This window comes from Scomber japonicus, chromosome 11, assembly GCF_027409825.1.
Source record: "Scomber japonicus isolate fScoJap1 chromosome 11, fScoJap1.pri, whole genome shotgun sequence".
Lineage (NCBI taxonomy): Eukaryota > Metazoa > Chordata > Actinopteri > Scombriformes > Scombridae > Scomber > Scomber japonicus.
Window position 1 is genome coordinate 17,816,809 of NC_070588.1, and position 13,727 is coordinate 17,830,535.

A 13,727-nucleotide genomic window follows, 5' to 3' on the forward strand; every position below is an offset into this window, starting at 1 on the left:
CGCAATGATGATTGGTGGACACTTCTTTACACCTCTAAATGAATGATAGTAATGTCTATTTTAGCAGTCAGCAGCCCTCCCTATAGATCATTAATAGCCTGCATGTTCCCAAGATGTCAATATTTCATGTGAAGTTGTAGCAGCTGAAATATTCATTTTATAGTAGGTCCAGACAAATACTGTAAAAAGGCTACATATAATTCAAGAGGCTGAGTATCAAACTATATTTATTGTATACATTATAGGGACACCAAATGTACAAATCAAAAAGTTGTGGAATATGACAATGTCACCCTCAAAAACCTAACAAATGTCAACTTTTAAAATGAAGGTGAATATTCTTATAAAAACATGATTGCTACCAAAACACAAGAGTCAAAACAATTAAGCAGGTGTTGAGAATGTTTGGATGGATTTTGGACAAACATATTTAAATTGGCAACTCAGTATGGTTTGCGTATCTACACGCTGACTGAGATATAACTTTAGATGCGACAATCAGTATCTAGACTGGTAAAAGGTCATTTGTTTATATCTTTAAAAAAAGTGGGAAACTACTGAATTAACATGCTAAAATAACAGTTGTCCTTTAGTGTAATGATAAAGACCACTGTTAACCGTAGTAGCCTCTTATCTAAATTACATATATTAACCTAACCCTTCTTTTTTTTGTTTGTTTTTAAAAAGGAACACTGTTCATTTAGCGTTTTTTTGGTCCAGCAACATTACTGTACTTTATTTACCATTTAGTTAAATCTGCATTGAGAGCAACAGTATTGAGGTAAACAAGCATTTTTCTTAGCAAATGCTCAAGGTAAAACGGGCATGGATACATCAAATCATTTTTAACATTCCTAAAAAAAAAAAAAATTAGATACATGAGAAATAAGTATCTCCCACTTATGGACAGAATAATCCCTCCCATCCAGAAATGTTCCTCCAAAGCAATCCCATTACATACATTTCTTAAAATACTTGAGCATGTATCCTGAATTTAAATGCTCATAAGAATCTGGAGAAAAAAAAAAAAGATTTGGCATGTAGTTCAGCTTATTGTTAATGAGACATGCAGGAGGACATCAAAAGAACATTGAGTTTTTTCCATTATAAGCCATATCTAGTTTGAGAATTGTCCCTGCCTCGGACAATTTCTATTAATGTGAATAAAACGTGTTTAAAGAAAGAAAATAGACCCTGCATCTCAACGCTAGGATTTGGCTCCCAATGAAAAAATGCTCCTGTCTTTTTATGTTGTGAAAAGCCTGACATTGAGACAAGCATAGTGGGGGGGAAAAGAAATGAGTAAAAACAGCAATAAACAATTACAACATGAAAAAAAAAAAAATGGTGTGGATGCTCTTCCAAGAGTTGAGTCCACATCCCACTTAAGAATAGGCTCCTCCTGTCTGTTGTTGAAATACATCAATAGTGTCTTCATCCTCCATCTCCAGCTGTAAAAACAAACACATTTACACATTAGTCATTCGACAACACAGAAGGTATAGTATCTACTGCACATCATCACAAGGTATAATAATATTTATGATCAAACACTCTCAATAATTGTAGCTATTGATAATTGACCAACATGTGTCTGTAGTAAGAGTAACAAAAAATATAAGTACCCAAATCTGACACTGAACATCTGGGGGGTATACCAGAAAGCGGGTTATGTGGAAATTCATAGTATGTTAACCCTGAGATGAGGGAAAGTGAGGCAACTGAAACTCTGAGTCTGTCACCATGGTAACTGACTCTGTGAACATAACCTGCTCACTGGCAGGTTTTCTTTAAGAAACCCTGAGTTTCTACCCGGAAGTATTTTTATTTAATATTCATATAGTACACAGCTCACATTTTAGTCTTAAAATCAATGACTCCAATATGTATAATAAGTAAAATTGTGTTAAATAGTGTAAAATGTTAATCTACTAAGCATGAGAGGACATATGTGTTAACCAGCTTTCTGTTGGCAGTTTAAATGACCACATGTTGAAATAGTCACTGAATTAACATTGACTTAGTTTCACTCAGAGTAAGTCAACTCAGAGTTTGTTGAACCTCCTACCTGGAATACCCCCCTGGTCAGAGTTCCAATTCTGTGTTTGTATTTTTCCATCTTTAGCATAATTTATTTTCTTGCAGGGGAAGACTCACTGACACCATTTGTAGGTTTTTCTAAGTTTGCCTGAGCTAGCTAAAAGAAGCTGAGTTGACCTTTACACCTAGATATACACCTGACACATCCAATCACAATGTGAGACCATCATTGTGGAGACCACCCACTGTAATTTGGCTGATCTGCATTCTGAGGACAATGTGCTCTGTGAGTACTTGGACCATTAACATTGCATTTTCCTTATCCAGCTAAATAATGAATAAATAATTAGTAACTTGAAACTGCTCTTACGCCAGAAAAAACACACAGAGTATGACTGACGTGCTCCATTTAACCCCAACGTCAAGTCTGATCCATTTTTACATTTGACAGCATTAAAAACACCCTGAACACAATCATTTTAGCATGACATTTTATGACTTTTCTTAAAGACAAAGTCAGAATATGTAAAAATGTGCACAATGTGCACTTGATTAAATTTGGTTTAATTAGGTTGTAATAGTCATGAACACTTTGACTTCACTATCAACAGTCTAAAACAACTTGGACACTGCAAAGATTTATATGTAACAGTGTTTAAATGTATATCATGAAATTCTGTTAATTCTTCTAACTGCAAGAGGTGCAATGTCCTGTGCTTGACTATGGGGAGTTTTTTTTTTTTTTTTTAAACAATCTAGCGAGAAGTTCTGACATATACTAGAGGCTTTATACTGCTAGCGGATGAACTGTATTCTTTGCCGTCAACTCTGTTAAATGTTAACATTTAAAAATCAGCCAAAATTACAGTTAACACTCAAACTGAATGGGCATGGTTTGTTGCCTGTGAAAGTAATTCATCTGTCCTTTCAACACAACACAACAGTGCTGAATGTAAATTGCAACATGTGGTGTTTTATTTACAACAAATATAAATAATGAAAGTTATTAATACACCTTATAGGCAGCCTTATCCTACTATACTGCATTTGACTTTTACTTCACCAGTTGAGTTATCTGAAGTTGAAAAAAATATCAGTTTGTGAATGATCATATCTGCAACTGAACAACCAGTAAAACACAGGCCAATAATGATTCAATGGCAAATTGTCATGGCATATAACATTTCATGTCCATATGGTATTAAAATAATTGTAAATGTGTGTTGTGGAAAACACTTTCCATCATTTTCTACCACATTCGTGTAATGTAGCACATCTACACTCCCCTACACAGCTAAAGAGCAGCATTGGCAACCATTTCCATGGTCTTAATGAAGTATTTATTTGTTTAAGTACACTTACATACACTGTAGGTGGATAAAATATTTAATATTCTTTTGTGGTTACACCATTTGCCTTTATTTCTTTAGGTTAAATAAATGATGCAAATGTCATTTTATATGACAAACAAAAATACAATATGTACATTTTAATAACTGGCACATGCTTTCAAAAGACAATTTAAGATATTTCTGAATTTCACATCTTGCCACTCATAAAAATAAAAAACTTATTGACTGACAAAATCAATCCCACACAATAATCGTCTACCTGAGTGGACTAGGTTGGTTTAGTAAAGCATAACTGAACATGTGATGAAAACTGAGGAGTCACCAACCTGTGCAGGTGTGTCTGTTTCATTAATTGGTTGTCCATCAAACCTAAACCTTATCTGACGGATTGACAATCCCTGTAAGAGACAGAAAACACATGTGCAACATTTCAGAGAGCTTTTAGCATCTCGAGAGAGAGATGTAAACAAAGCTAACAGTCAACACAGAAAGACACACGGGTCATAGATGTTAAAATCAGAGTGAAAGCTGCAGGATAACTTACCTGTCTTTCGCAGTATGCCTTCATGAGTTTGCTGAGCGGAGTGTGTCTCTTGATTTTAAATTGTACGACCGACCCATCCTGACCAGCTACCTTGAGGTTAATGTGGTCGTTCTCCGTCTTCACGCCTTCCTGCAACAAACAGTCGTCATCAGCGGCGACAAACCGGTAACCGAGCATACAAACACTCACACACTGATAAACAGTCAACTCAACTAGCCGGATATATTAGCAGCATTTGCAAAGACGAGCTTCGTCCTGAAGGCAAGCTGCAGCTTTCAAAACACACCGCAAACACCGTCGCATAAAAGCTTATCCGGTCCTTCCGATGGTTAGCATAGCAAGCTAGCCCGTGTTCAAACTGGCGCAGAAAGCCACAATGGCGCAAATGAAAGGAAACGCACAAATCGCTCGTTTCACTTGAAATCTCTGACACCAACAAAAGTACACACACTTCAACTGAAGACCAACACGAAGCAGCAAGATGCTCTTTGTGTTATTTAGAGCGTGTAGTGCAAAACGAAGCGTGTGCGCATGAAGTCAAACGATCCGCAAATTGGTCAACCTTTGTTTTCTGCCCGCTCAAATGCGCCATCTGTAGCCTGGAAGCTGGTAGCTTAGCAAAACACGCTCATATTAACTTGCGGCTAGCGTCATCTGCACTTAATAGTCAACACGATGCTTCTCGGTAGAGACGCAGGTACTGACCTTTGGCTTTTCTTCGGACATCCTGCAGGTTTTATGGATAACGTGAAGACGGATTGCTAACACTGAGCGGGGTATCTGTCCCGTCGGCTCTGTAGTTTGGACCGGTAGCGCGCACTGAAATTTAAAACCTAATTCGTCCAAAGTGGTCACGTGCTCCCAGTTTCCTCGGGGCCGCGGATACGTGAGCGCGCAAGCTAATTTGCGCATCCCCGCGAGATAAGTGAAACAAAAGGCCCCCTCTGCAAAGAAAGCTCTGAGAAAGTTTTGGCTCCAAATCATTTATTAATTAAAACCAGCCTCCTTCCAATGAGAAACAGAGGGAGAGCATTTTTGTGAGAATACATGAGCTCTTTAATAATAATAACAAGATCAATAAATCAATCAATATTCCACTTTAAAAAAAATAATGATGGTGTCAGCATTCATATCTTATTAATGAGATCAAATCTGCAGCAGCTCTCAAATGTTGTCAAATATTTTTATTAAAGGACGGGTTCACAGTTTTTCAAGTCCGTCTTCAAACAACAGTCAGATGCCCAAAGGAACGTAGAAACTTTTTTTTCATCATTCTTCCTGTTCATGTTGACCATTAGATGATCCCTTCATAATGCACTAACAATGCAATTGATCATGGCAAAAATCCACAAGCCTCCTTCTGTGCAGAAATGTATAACTTTATCTGAAGATAATATGAAGTTTCAGGCGTCCAAATGAGTCAAATCTATTAGATATCTTTCAACCTTACAGTCTTTTCGGTGCCAAAGTCCCTCTTTTTGTTACTATACTTTTACTATACTATATACTTTTTGCTACTCAACAGCAAAACATTGTCTAAGGACACACAAAAAGAGAATTTGATGGTTAAAAAGACTGTAAATGTGGCAGATATCTACGTAATTTTTGCACTAAATGACTGTGTGGACACACTGTGGATTTTGGACCCCGTCACTTACATTGAAAGTACATTTGAAAGAGATCTTTTCAGCCAGTATGAACAGGAGGAATGATTACAGCACGGTTAATCTCTGTCAGTGTTCATTTGTACACCTGACTGTCGTTTTAAGACAGACTTGAAAAATTGTGAACAGATTCTTTAAAATTAATTCAATCAAAAAACAGCTATTTCAAATGTCCCATCCTTAATACTCAACACCCAGAAAGTTATAGTTTGTTTTAAATCTGCTTCCTGTTGAAATCTAAGGGAGACAAGGGTACATACAGTACATATATTTACATTTCCTGTGGATAATGGTATGCCCTGAAATTCAACAATTTTGGTTGAAGATTCACAGATCTATTGTGGATTTCACAGGTTTCATAGAAGGGCTGTGCCGGATTGCAATAACGGTTTTCAGGAACTGGATGACGCCTGACGTGCCTGATTTCACAATTAGCTGACAGAGGTAGGAAGTGATTCTGCATTAGGAAGACTGCAATGTAAGAAACAATGTGAAGAGGGCAGAAAAATGTTTCTTTAATAGATACTTGAGTGAAATGATAAGGTGGATTTGTGCATTTGTACTTTCTTTTAGTGATGCATCGTTTCTTTTTTTTTCTTCTTTCCTTTCTGAAATTTCTGAGGTTTGGGCAGGGATGAGATGGAAAATATGGTAAGTTGTGATTTATGCAGTTCAAATTTTGATGTTATTGTTACAATGCAAAAAAACATTTCTTATTAATTTAATTTTGAAATGAATAGTCCACAATCTGTCTTGTGCACAAAAATTAAAGATCCACAACTGCTCTTAAAAGAAAAAGAAACTTCTGGAATAATACAGACATTTATTAACCATGTAAAACATATTACATGCAGGTTACAAATTAACACTTGTAATAAAAATAAATGTTATAATATAGACATCAGTAAAATGGTGTGTATTTCAAATATGTATATGTGAAAACAAAACAGCTAGTTATAATAGAAGCAACACAAACACTGATTTGCTACAGAGATGCAGAACAACATTGCATTCCTGTTGGAGTGTTTGCATGTCATGGTGAATAACATGTTTTAACAGGTTTCTGCTTAGTTTCTGTTACAGGTTAACTGAGTAGATTTTATTGAAATTATTTGCAACTTATTGCATGAGAAAAATAAAACTTATGTATCTTCACAAAAATGTTAACAATGATGAAATAACATATGGGACAGTGTTTGAAATATAGTGCACACTCAGTCAAAAGGATTTCAGAACATTTTGGTGACATTTTTTTAAAGGAACTGGCACAATAAAATAAAATCAGATAATCACAGTTTATCACATGCTTATTCAGCCTATCACAATAGAGATAAGATGTATCTTAATGTTACAGGGGTCAATAAGATGATCGAGAGGCTTTTTTGGGGGGGGTTTTTTAGAGGAAATTGCTGGAATTCTTCTTAATTGTTGTCCATACGAGCATATGGATTATCCTTTGCCAGACCTAAAGAGAGCAATGGAGAACAATGTATTGTAACCATAACAGTACAGCTAGAAACAACCAGGAGTATTAAATATGCAGATGAGTTGTATATTTGACTTGTTTTCCAAAAAAATTGCCTTCGAAAAAATGAACCAGTGTTGTCTAAAAAAACGGAATTCTACATCAAATATGTACACTGGATTGTTTTCTCCAGAAGATGGCGGTACAAGGTCACATTTGTTTATGTTTGTGTTGATGTTCTCCAATTGTTTTTAGTTGCCCCTCTTTTTGGAACACCTGAGGCCTGTACTACGAAGCCTGATTAACATACCCGTGATATCTCTCCGTTACCTGGGTTGACTTAACCAGACATTCGCAATCCTGATAAACGTACTATGAAGCTGGTTATCAACTCGGTAATTGAACCCTGGGTTTTCCAATCTGGATCACTGCACGCTCACATAAAGGGGAGGTGTTTGCAGCGTCTGACCAATCGCAAACATGGAGAAACCCTGCAGAGCAGCCTACTTTACCATGGAGCAGCAGACAATTATTCTTCAAAAATATGAAGAATTCAAACGCATCATCCAGGCCAAAAGCAACACTGTTGCTGCAGCAAAAGCCAGGAAGGAATGCTGGCAGAAAATTGTCAACATTAAATTAGTTTAATATTCAACATTCATTTGACATTCAAAATACAAACCTATTATGCGCTTCAACTATTTGAGTGAATGGTGTCAAACCAACTGTATAACATACGGACTAATATCCCTCATGTGCCACAAGGATTCTTTTTTGAATATATATTTCGGTAAATTTTTACAATTAAAAAATATGAATAAAATTCTGCTTTTCTGCACTTTTGCTGCGATTACTCTCAAGATGTTCTTATTGAGGCCATTTTCCAAGAGAACTGATTGGTCAGGAGGCGGTGCTTTTATACTCGTTGATCTCTTATCCAGAACATAACCTGCTCCGGAGCAGGTTAGCCGTTCAGCATAAGTTACCATGGTGATTTACCCCGGTAAGAAGTGAACCAGCGTCGTAGTACGGAAAACCCAGGGTTAACCCTGAAGCTTCGTAGTACAGGCCTCTGGGGTCCATTCCATAAAGCAAGCTCAGAAAAGCGGCTTATTGTCGAACACCTGACTTTAATGAGCCTAACAAATGAGATCAGGCTACATAAAGCCCAATTCACGTCTGACTAATTCAAGACAGGCTTGCGTATTCATACTAATTGCGTGTGCATGCCATTCATGAGCAGCCCATGACGTCGAACACAGATCTAACGGATTCATAATGACAAAATCCACCACAAAAGAGCCACAGAGCAGCAGCAGTCTTTAGCACACACTTCTGTTGAAGACATATGAAGAATTTAAACATATGATCACAAAAAATAATAAATAAAGTCCAAGAGAAAGGCTGGCAGGAAATTGCTGATCAATTGAATGGGTCTGATCTGTCTCTGAAGGTGCGCTCTTGTTGCAGTGCCCTGCGTACTATGGCAGCTCTGTCATGTTCAAGCTCCTCAATCAAGGGGCACGCCTTCACAAACAGAGAAACAGTGCAGGGGTTGAGGTCGTTATATAGACTGGACCTTAATCAATTAACAGAAAAAAGGGAAACGCCTACACATGCATCCGCTAAACACGTCTTAGTTTACTTTTCAGACATTATTTTAAATGTACTTATCAATAACCAATACCTTTTAAAACAGTGCTTCCTACCAGTTAAAGACATGGACTTAAATATTACATCTCTTGTCCTGTCAGGCCTCAATGTTCAATATTATGAACACACATACACAGACACAAATACATACATATATAATTCAGTTAACTATGTACTCGACTATATAGGGGTATGAATGTATATACATATGAGTATTAAGTTAACTATATATATGTGTATATATATTTATATGATTAGGCTATTATTAAGACGACTTTATGTTAACTTTTCTTTTTAAATTATGGTGATTAATGAAGCCATATAATATGTTAAATAATTAATAATTAATAATTAATTAATAATTATTTTCTTTCAGGATAAGCAGCAACTCAGACTAAGCCTGACAATTAGCCTGGTCCGGACCTGGGGCCTGTTTCAGAAAGCAGGTTTAGTGAAAACTCTGAGTTAACCCTGAGATGAGGGTTAACTCTGAGTCAGTTACCCTGGCAACATACTCCGTGAACCTAACCTGCTCGCTGGCAGGTTGTCTTCAACTAACCCTGAGTTTCTCCTCCTTTTTAGTTAAAGCCGACAGACTGAAGGAGGTGTCAGACATGGTGTGTCCTTTTCTTCAAGAGTCAGTTAATATTAAAGCACAAATACGAAGCACAAATCTCCGTCAGAGGGTGATCGGACCCCGCTGGAGTGTTTTATCATTCTCTGATGATGTTCTGTTTGAGTGTTTCCATTTTTCTGTACAAATCGATAATTTATCTGAACAATATTCTCAGCCCTCGTATCGTCTGTACAACACCACATGGACATGCTCTCAGTTCAGAATAAGTTCTCTGTTCAAGTTCATGTTTCCAAGGCAACCGTCTGTCAGGCTGTCACAAATGCAATATTTGAAGGTGATTGATAGCCAAGTGGTTACTGCGCATGCTTCATAGTGACAGTGTCGCTGGTTCAATACCAGTGAGGAACGTTCTCTCTCTCTCTCTCCATACCAGCTACTGTTAAATTAAGGTGAGCTTGCTTTATGGAACTGAATCTGCTGGAAAATGAGCCAGACTTACAAAGTAAACCCAGTTTATTTGGTAATCCTGCTTTATGGAACAGGGCCCTGCTCAAGTATGAAGGTTTAAAGATGTGTATTTATTATACTGTTGTTATATTACAAACTAAGCACAGCCACACATTTTATATTGAAAATATGTATGAACCCACTCAAACCACAAACAGGAAATGTGTCTCACCGTATTTCTGCCTGATTTCATCATGCCTCAGCTGCATTTCTGTTCTCCTGTATGAGCAGAAACAAACTGTCAAACAGAGAATACCAGCCACACCTACAGTGTCTGTTTAAATGATCTGAATTATCACCTTCAGAGTAAAACAAAACATTGTTATGATGTGTAAAGGATACCAGCACACAGTACACCCTATTTAACTTTTTTTTAAATTTATTTCCAGGTGATATAAAACAATATAAACATTTTTTCAACATTTCAATATTTTTCAATTTTCAATTATTTGTAACAAGCAAACAAGTTCACCTTTTATCACAATGAATGTTTATCCTACTGCTGCAACTAGATATTATTTTCATTTTCAATGATTCTGTTGATTGTTTTTTTTATTGTTGTTTGGTCTATAAAATGTCAGCAAATTGTGCAAAACATCAATCACTGTTTCCTGAAGCCCAAGGTGACAACAGTCAACAATCCAGAGATATGTAGTTTCACTATTTAATTCATCTATCTACCATCAAAAGAAGCCAGAATTTTTTTGTATTATATTGTATTCATTTGAGAGGCTGGAACCAGAGAATTTTGGCATTTTTCTATTATTTATTTATTTATTATTTTCTGAAATAAATGTTCTATCGATTGACTAATCAATCAATCAAATAATCATTGCAGCTCTAGTTTATTCATCAACATGCTGATGTCTTGTGTTTTTATATGTATTGTTATATTGACAGAGGTATAAACTAGTAAATGTTTGTATTTTTGAGTGAATAGTTAATTTTGTTATAATCAGACTTCTACTCAACAGCCACTTACTTCACTTTCTGACGAGATTTCCTCGCTCGGGTTCGTCGATCTGCCTCTGCGTCCTCTCTCTTGTTTCTGGAATATAACAATATATATTCATTACAGTTTACTTGTTTCATGACATGGTTTTCTAAATTAAAGCTTGCATTAAAATATACAGGAAATGTTCGAGAGGCAAAGTGCAGGTGTGTTTTCTCTTTAACCTAATACATCATTACAGAACTAATCAGTCTGATAATCTGACCATGAATATCAACTGCCATCCCTCTTCATACAACTGCCATTATTTTCTAGTTTTTAGGAGGGTTAGGGTTAGGGTGATGTTGACAGAAAGAGAAAAGTTATTTTCAGAGCTAAACTGCGGCCACAGACTCTGGCAGGGCTTTGGAGACAGCGGTACAAGCTCTGCAGAATAACAACCTATTGTGTTGCTCAGCCCTCCTCCCCTTCCATGTTCAACCCGATTTCATGACCAACACTTCATGTGATTTAATGCTTACCCAATTCTCTCACACTTGCAGCTGCAGAAACAGCAGACGAAAATGGAAATGATGATGACGCCAGCCACCACGGAAATGGTGATTATCAAAATCTGGAAGTTTACTGGAAAGCAAAGACAGACACAAGAAAAAGCAGAAGTGAAAAACATTTTTCATGTGAAAGTCCTGTTTAAATACACACGGCTACTTTGGCTGCCGTCATCAGCTGCTTGGGATTTTGGTGGATTGTAAAATTTTAGTGAGAAGTTTTTCTATCGCAAAAAGTCAGTCATTAAACATTTAGGCAATTAATTGAATATTGATTAACAACAAATTTCTTTTTCTGATAAAAGTCATACACTAGAAGTACAACTAATTATAATGTTCATTTGTTGTTTAACCTGAAAATTATCCCAAAATACTGAAACATTGATATGAAAAATCCCTAAAATTCAAAGTGGCTTCTTTAAATTGTTTGTTTTGTCTGACCAACAGTTCAAAACCAAAGATTTATCAGTGTACAGCCACATAACAAAAAGACAAGCATTTAAATTATTAATTACTTATCAAAGTAGCTGCCACATAACTATCGCTCAACTGACTAATCAATCAATCAATCAATTAGCAGTCTCAATTCTTTCATATACTGAACAATATTTTCCCTGTGGAGTCTTTCTGACACACATCCCAAACCCCAATATCAAAAAAGCTTACAGGTTACACACATATTTGACATTAATGAGGAGTAAATTTGGGTCAGTCTTACCCCAACACATCCCCCATCGTGCATCATTTAATGGACACACAGTTTTGGAGGGCAGGATGGTCCTCACTGGGTAGTCAATGCATTGTTGGGTTGGTATACACCACAAACACTGCAACAAATACAAACACAGATGGCTCTCTTATCTTTGGTATTTATGGCAGCAAACTGAAGACAGCTACAGTATTTGTCTTGTTGGATTTTAGGAGACTTACCGTCACATTCTTCAGACATTCATCACAACTGGTGTTTGATCTCAAGGCACAGGGAGCTGAAACAGAGATATCAGTTTTTAGAGCAGGTTGCTGCCCCTCCCTTCACTGTGTAGGCTTAAACTGATACATGTACAAGTGGTGGAGTACTGTAAGTTAAAGTACACAAGTATTACAGCAAAATATACAGGTTCTGTTGAAAACTGTCACTAAATAAATCTGAGATGTCATGAAAATTTTAACGGAGATAGGAGAAAAGACAAAATACATAAGTCTGTATTAACTTTTGAGCCTTAACTCTAATATTCATTTTTTGTGATATATTAAATACTTTGATTCTTTGAGCCTTAATTGGGTTATTTTAAGTGAAACCCTATCAAATGTTTCATGTTTAACAACTAGCCCATTATAGACACTACTTTTCTAGTTTTTTAAAGGGGTCAAAAGCCAAAAAGTTTGAGAAGGAACCTGGTTTAATCTTTAACTATGTATGATATTGTAAAAGTTTATCATCTGCTTTTTAAGTCATCTGTGAGGAAGTAACTGGCTGTTTGAACCTGAAAGTTGTATTTAAGTACAGTGATAAATGTACTTTTTAAGTTATGTGACTGTCCAGCACTGCTTACAAAAGAGGAAATTAAGTATTAAGTAATAGTAGTGATAGTAGAGGTTTTCACTTTCTTCCCCCATGAGACAAATCATGGACAACAACAGAGTTTAGAAGGAGTTAAAGTATTACAGACGACAAGTAAAGTATGCTTTCATAGATATGTCCAATTATAAAACTAACAAGCGAGACAGGACAACAAATTGATATTTCATGATAATTACTGTAAATCCATTTTGTAGCCGTCATGTGACAACCTCCTGACCAAAACAAAGCACAACGGCCAAAAAAAAGAGAAAAACTTACTCGAAGCTGGAGCAGGAGTCGATGTCTGCGCATCTGTGGACACAATGAAGCAGAAGATGCTCGTAAAGACAATAAATGAAGAGCTTTTAACTGTAAACATTGTGACACGAGTGAAGATAGAGGACTGCGTGGAAACAGAGACCCAACTCCGGAGTCTGTGGCGCCACTGAGGGCTGGACCTCTGCTTCATGAGGGCTGACGTCACGAGCTCCTGACACTGGTGTCATCAAACAGCTGCAAACTGAAACCTCTCAAAAATACAAAATACAACACAACACACTGTATGGAATTAGTCAGTTTCTTATTATTTTCCAAGTTTGATTCAAAACTGTTCAAAAACAAAGCTGGTAGTGTTTTTAACAAGATTTATGCTGCAAGAAATGACTTTATTGATTGTTAATACATTATTAAATACTAAATACATACAAAACTGTCTCTAGCAGGTGTTTATCCTCATTCAGTAGATCACATGCTTTGTCTATTTGGCTCTTTCTTTTATTCTTTTTATTCCTTTTTTAACATCGATTTTTTTTTTCAACAACATCTTGATCAATTCATGATGATGATCATTCAGACAGTTCACAG

At 36.4% G+C, this 13,727-nt stretch overlaps 2 protein-coding genes across 2 annotated transcripts; both read right to left on the bottom strand.

The window, feature by feature from the left end:
* Positions 1-215: 215 nt before the first annotated feature.
* On the bottom strand, positions 216-4,748 carry sumo3b (small ubiquitin like modifier 3b). The gene is made up of 4 exons (XM_053328762.1): positions 4,642-4,748; positions 3,937-4,065; positions 3,719-3,790; positions 216-1,451 (listed from the first exon to the last, which is right to left on the bottom strand). The coding sequence occupies exons 1-4, from the start codon at positions 4,660-4,662 to the stop codon at positions 1,386-1,388; spliced, it is 288 nt and encodes a 95-aa protein (XP_053184737.1). The 5' UTR covers positions 4,663-4,748; the 3' UTR covers positions 216-1,385.
* Positions 4,749-6,403: 1,655 nt separating this feature from the next.
* pttg1ipb (PTTG1 interacting protein b) lies at positions 6,404-13,308 on the bottom strand. Its single transcript, XM_053328759.1, has 7 exons — positions 13,143-13,308; positions 12,233-12,288; positions 12,021-12,129; positions 11,276-11,378; positions 10,785-10,850; positions 9,975-10,021; positions 6,404-7,065 (listed from the first exon to the last, which is right to left on the bottom strand). The coding sequence occupies exons 1-7, from the start codon at positions 13,240-13,242 to the stop codon at positions 7,022-7,024; spliced, it is 525 nt and encodes a 174-aa protein (XP_053184734.1). The 5' UTR covers positions 13,243-13,308; the 3' UTR covers positions 6,404-7,021.
* Positions 13,309-13,727: the final 419 nt, after the last annotated feature.

Coding starts and splice junctions, on each gene's coding strand:
- sumo3b (XM_053328762.1), bottom strand. CDS start 4,662: ATGTCCGAAGAAAAGCCAAAG. Junction 4,066..4,641: donor TGTCCGAAGAAAAGCCAAAG/GTCAGTACCTGC, acceptor TGTTTGTTGCAG/GAAGGCGTGAAGACGGAGAA. Junction 1,452..3,718: donor AAACAGACACACCTGCACAG/GTTGGTGACTCC, acceptor TTGTTTTTACAG/CTGGAGATGGAGGATGAAGA.
- pttg1ipb (XM_053328759.1), bottom strand. CDS start 13,242: ATGTTTACAGTTAAAAGCTCTTCATTTATTGTCTTTACGAGCATCTTC. Junction 12,289..13,142: donor GACTCCTGCTCCAGCTTCGA/GTAAGTTTTTCT, acceptor TCTCTGTTTCAG/CTCCCTGTGCCTTGAGATCA. Junction 10,851..11,275: donor TGCAAGTGTGAGAGAATTGG/GTAAGCATTAAA, acceptor GTTATATTCCAG/AAACAAGAGAGAGGACGCAG.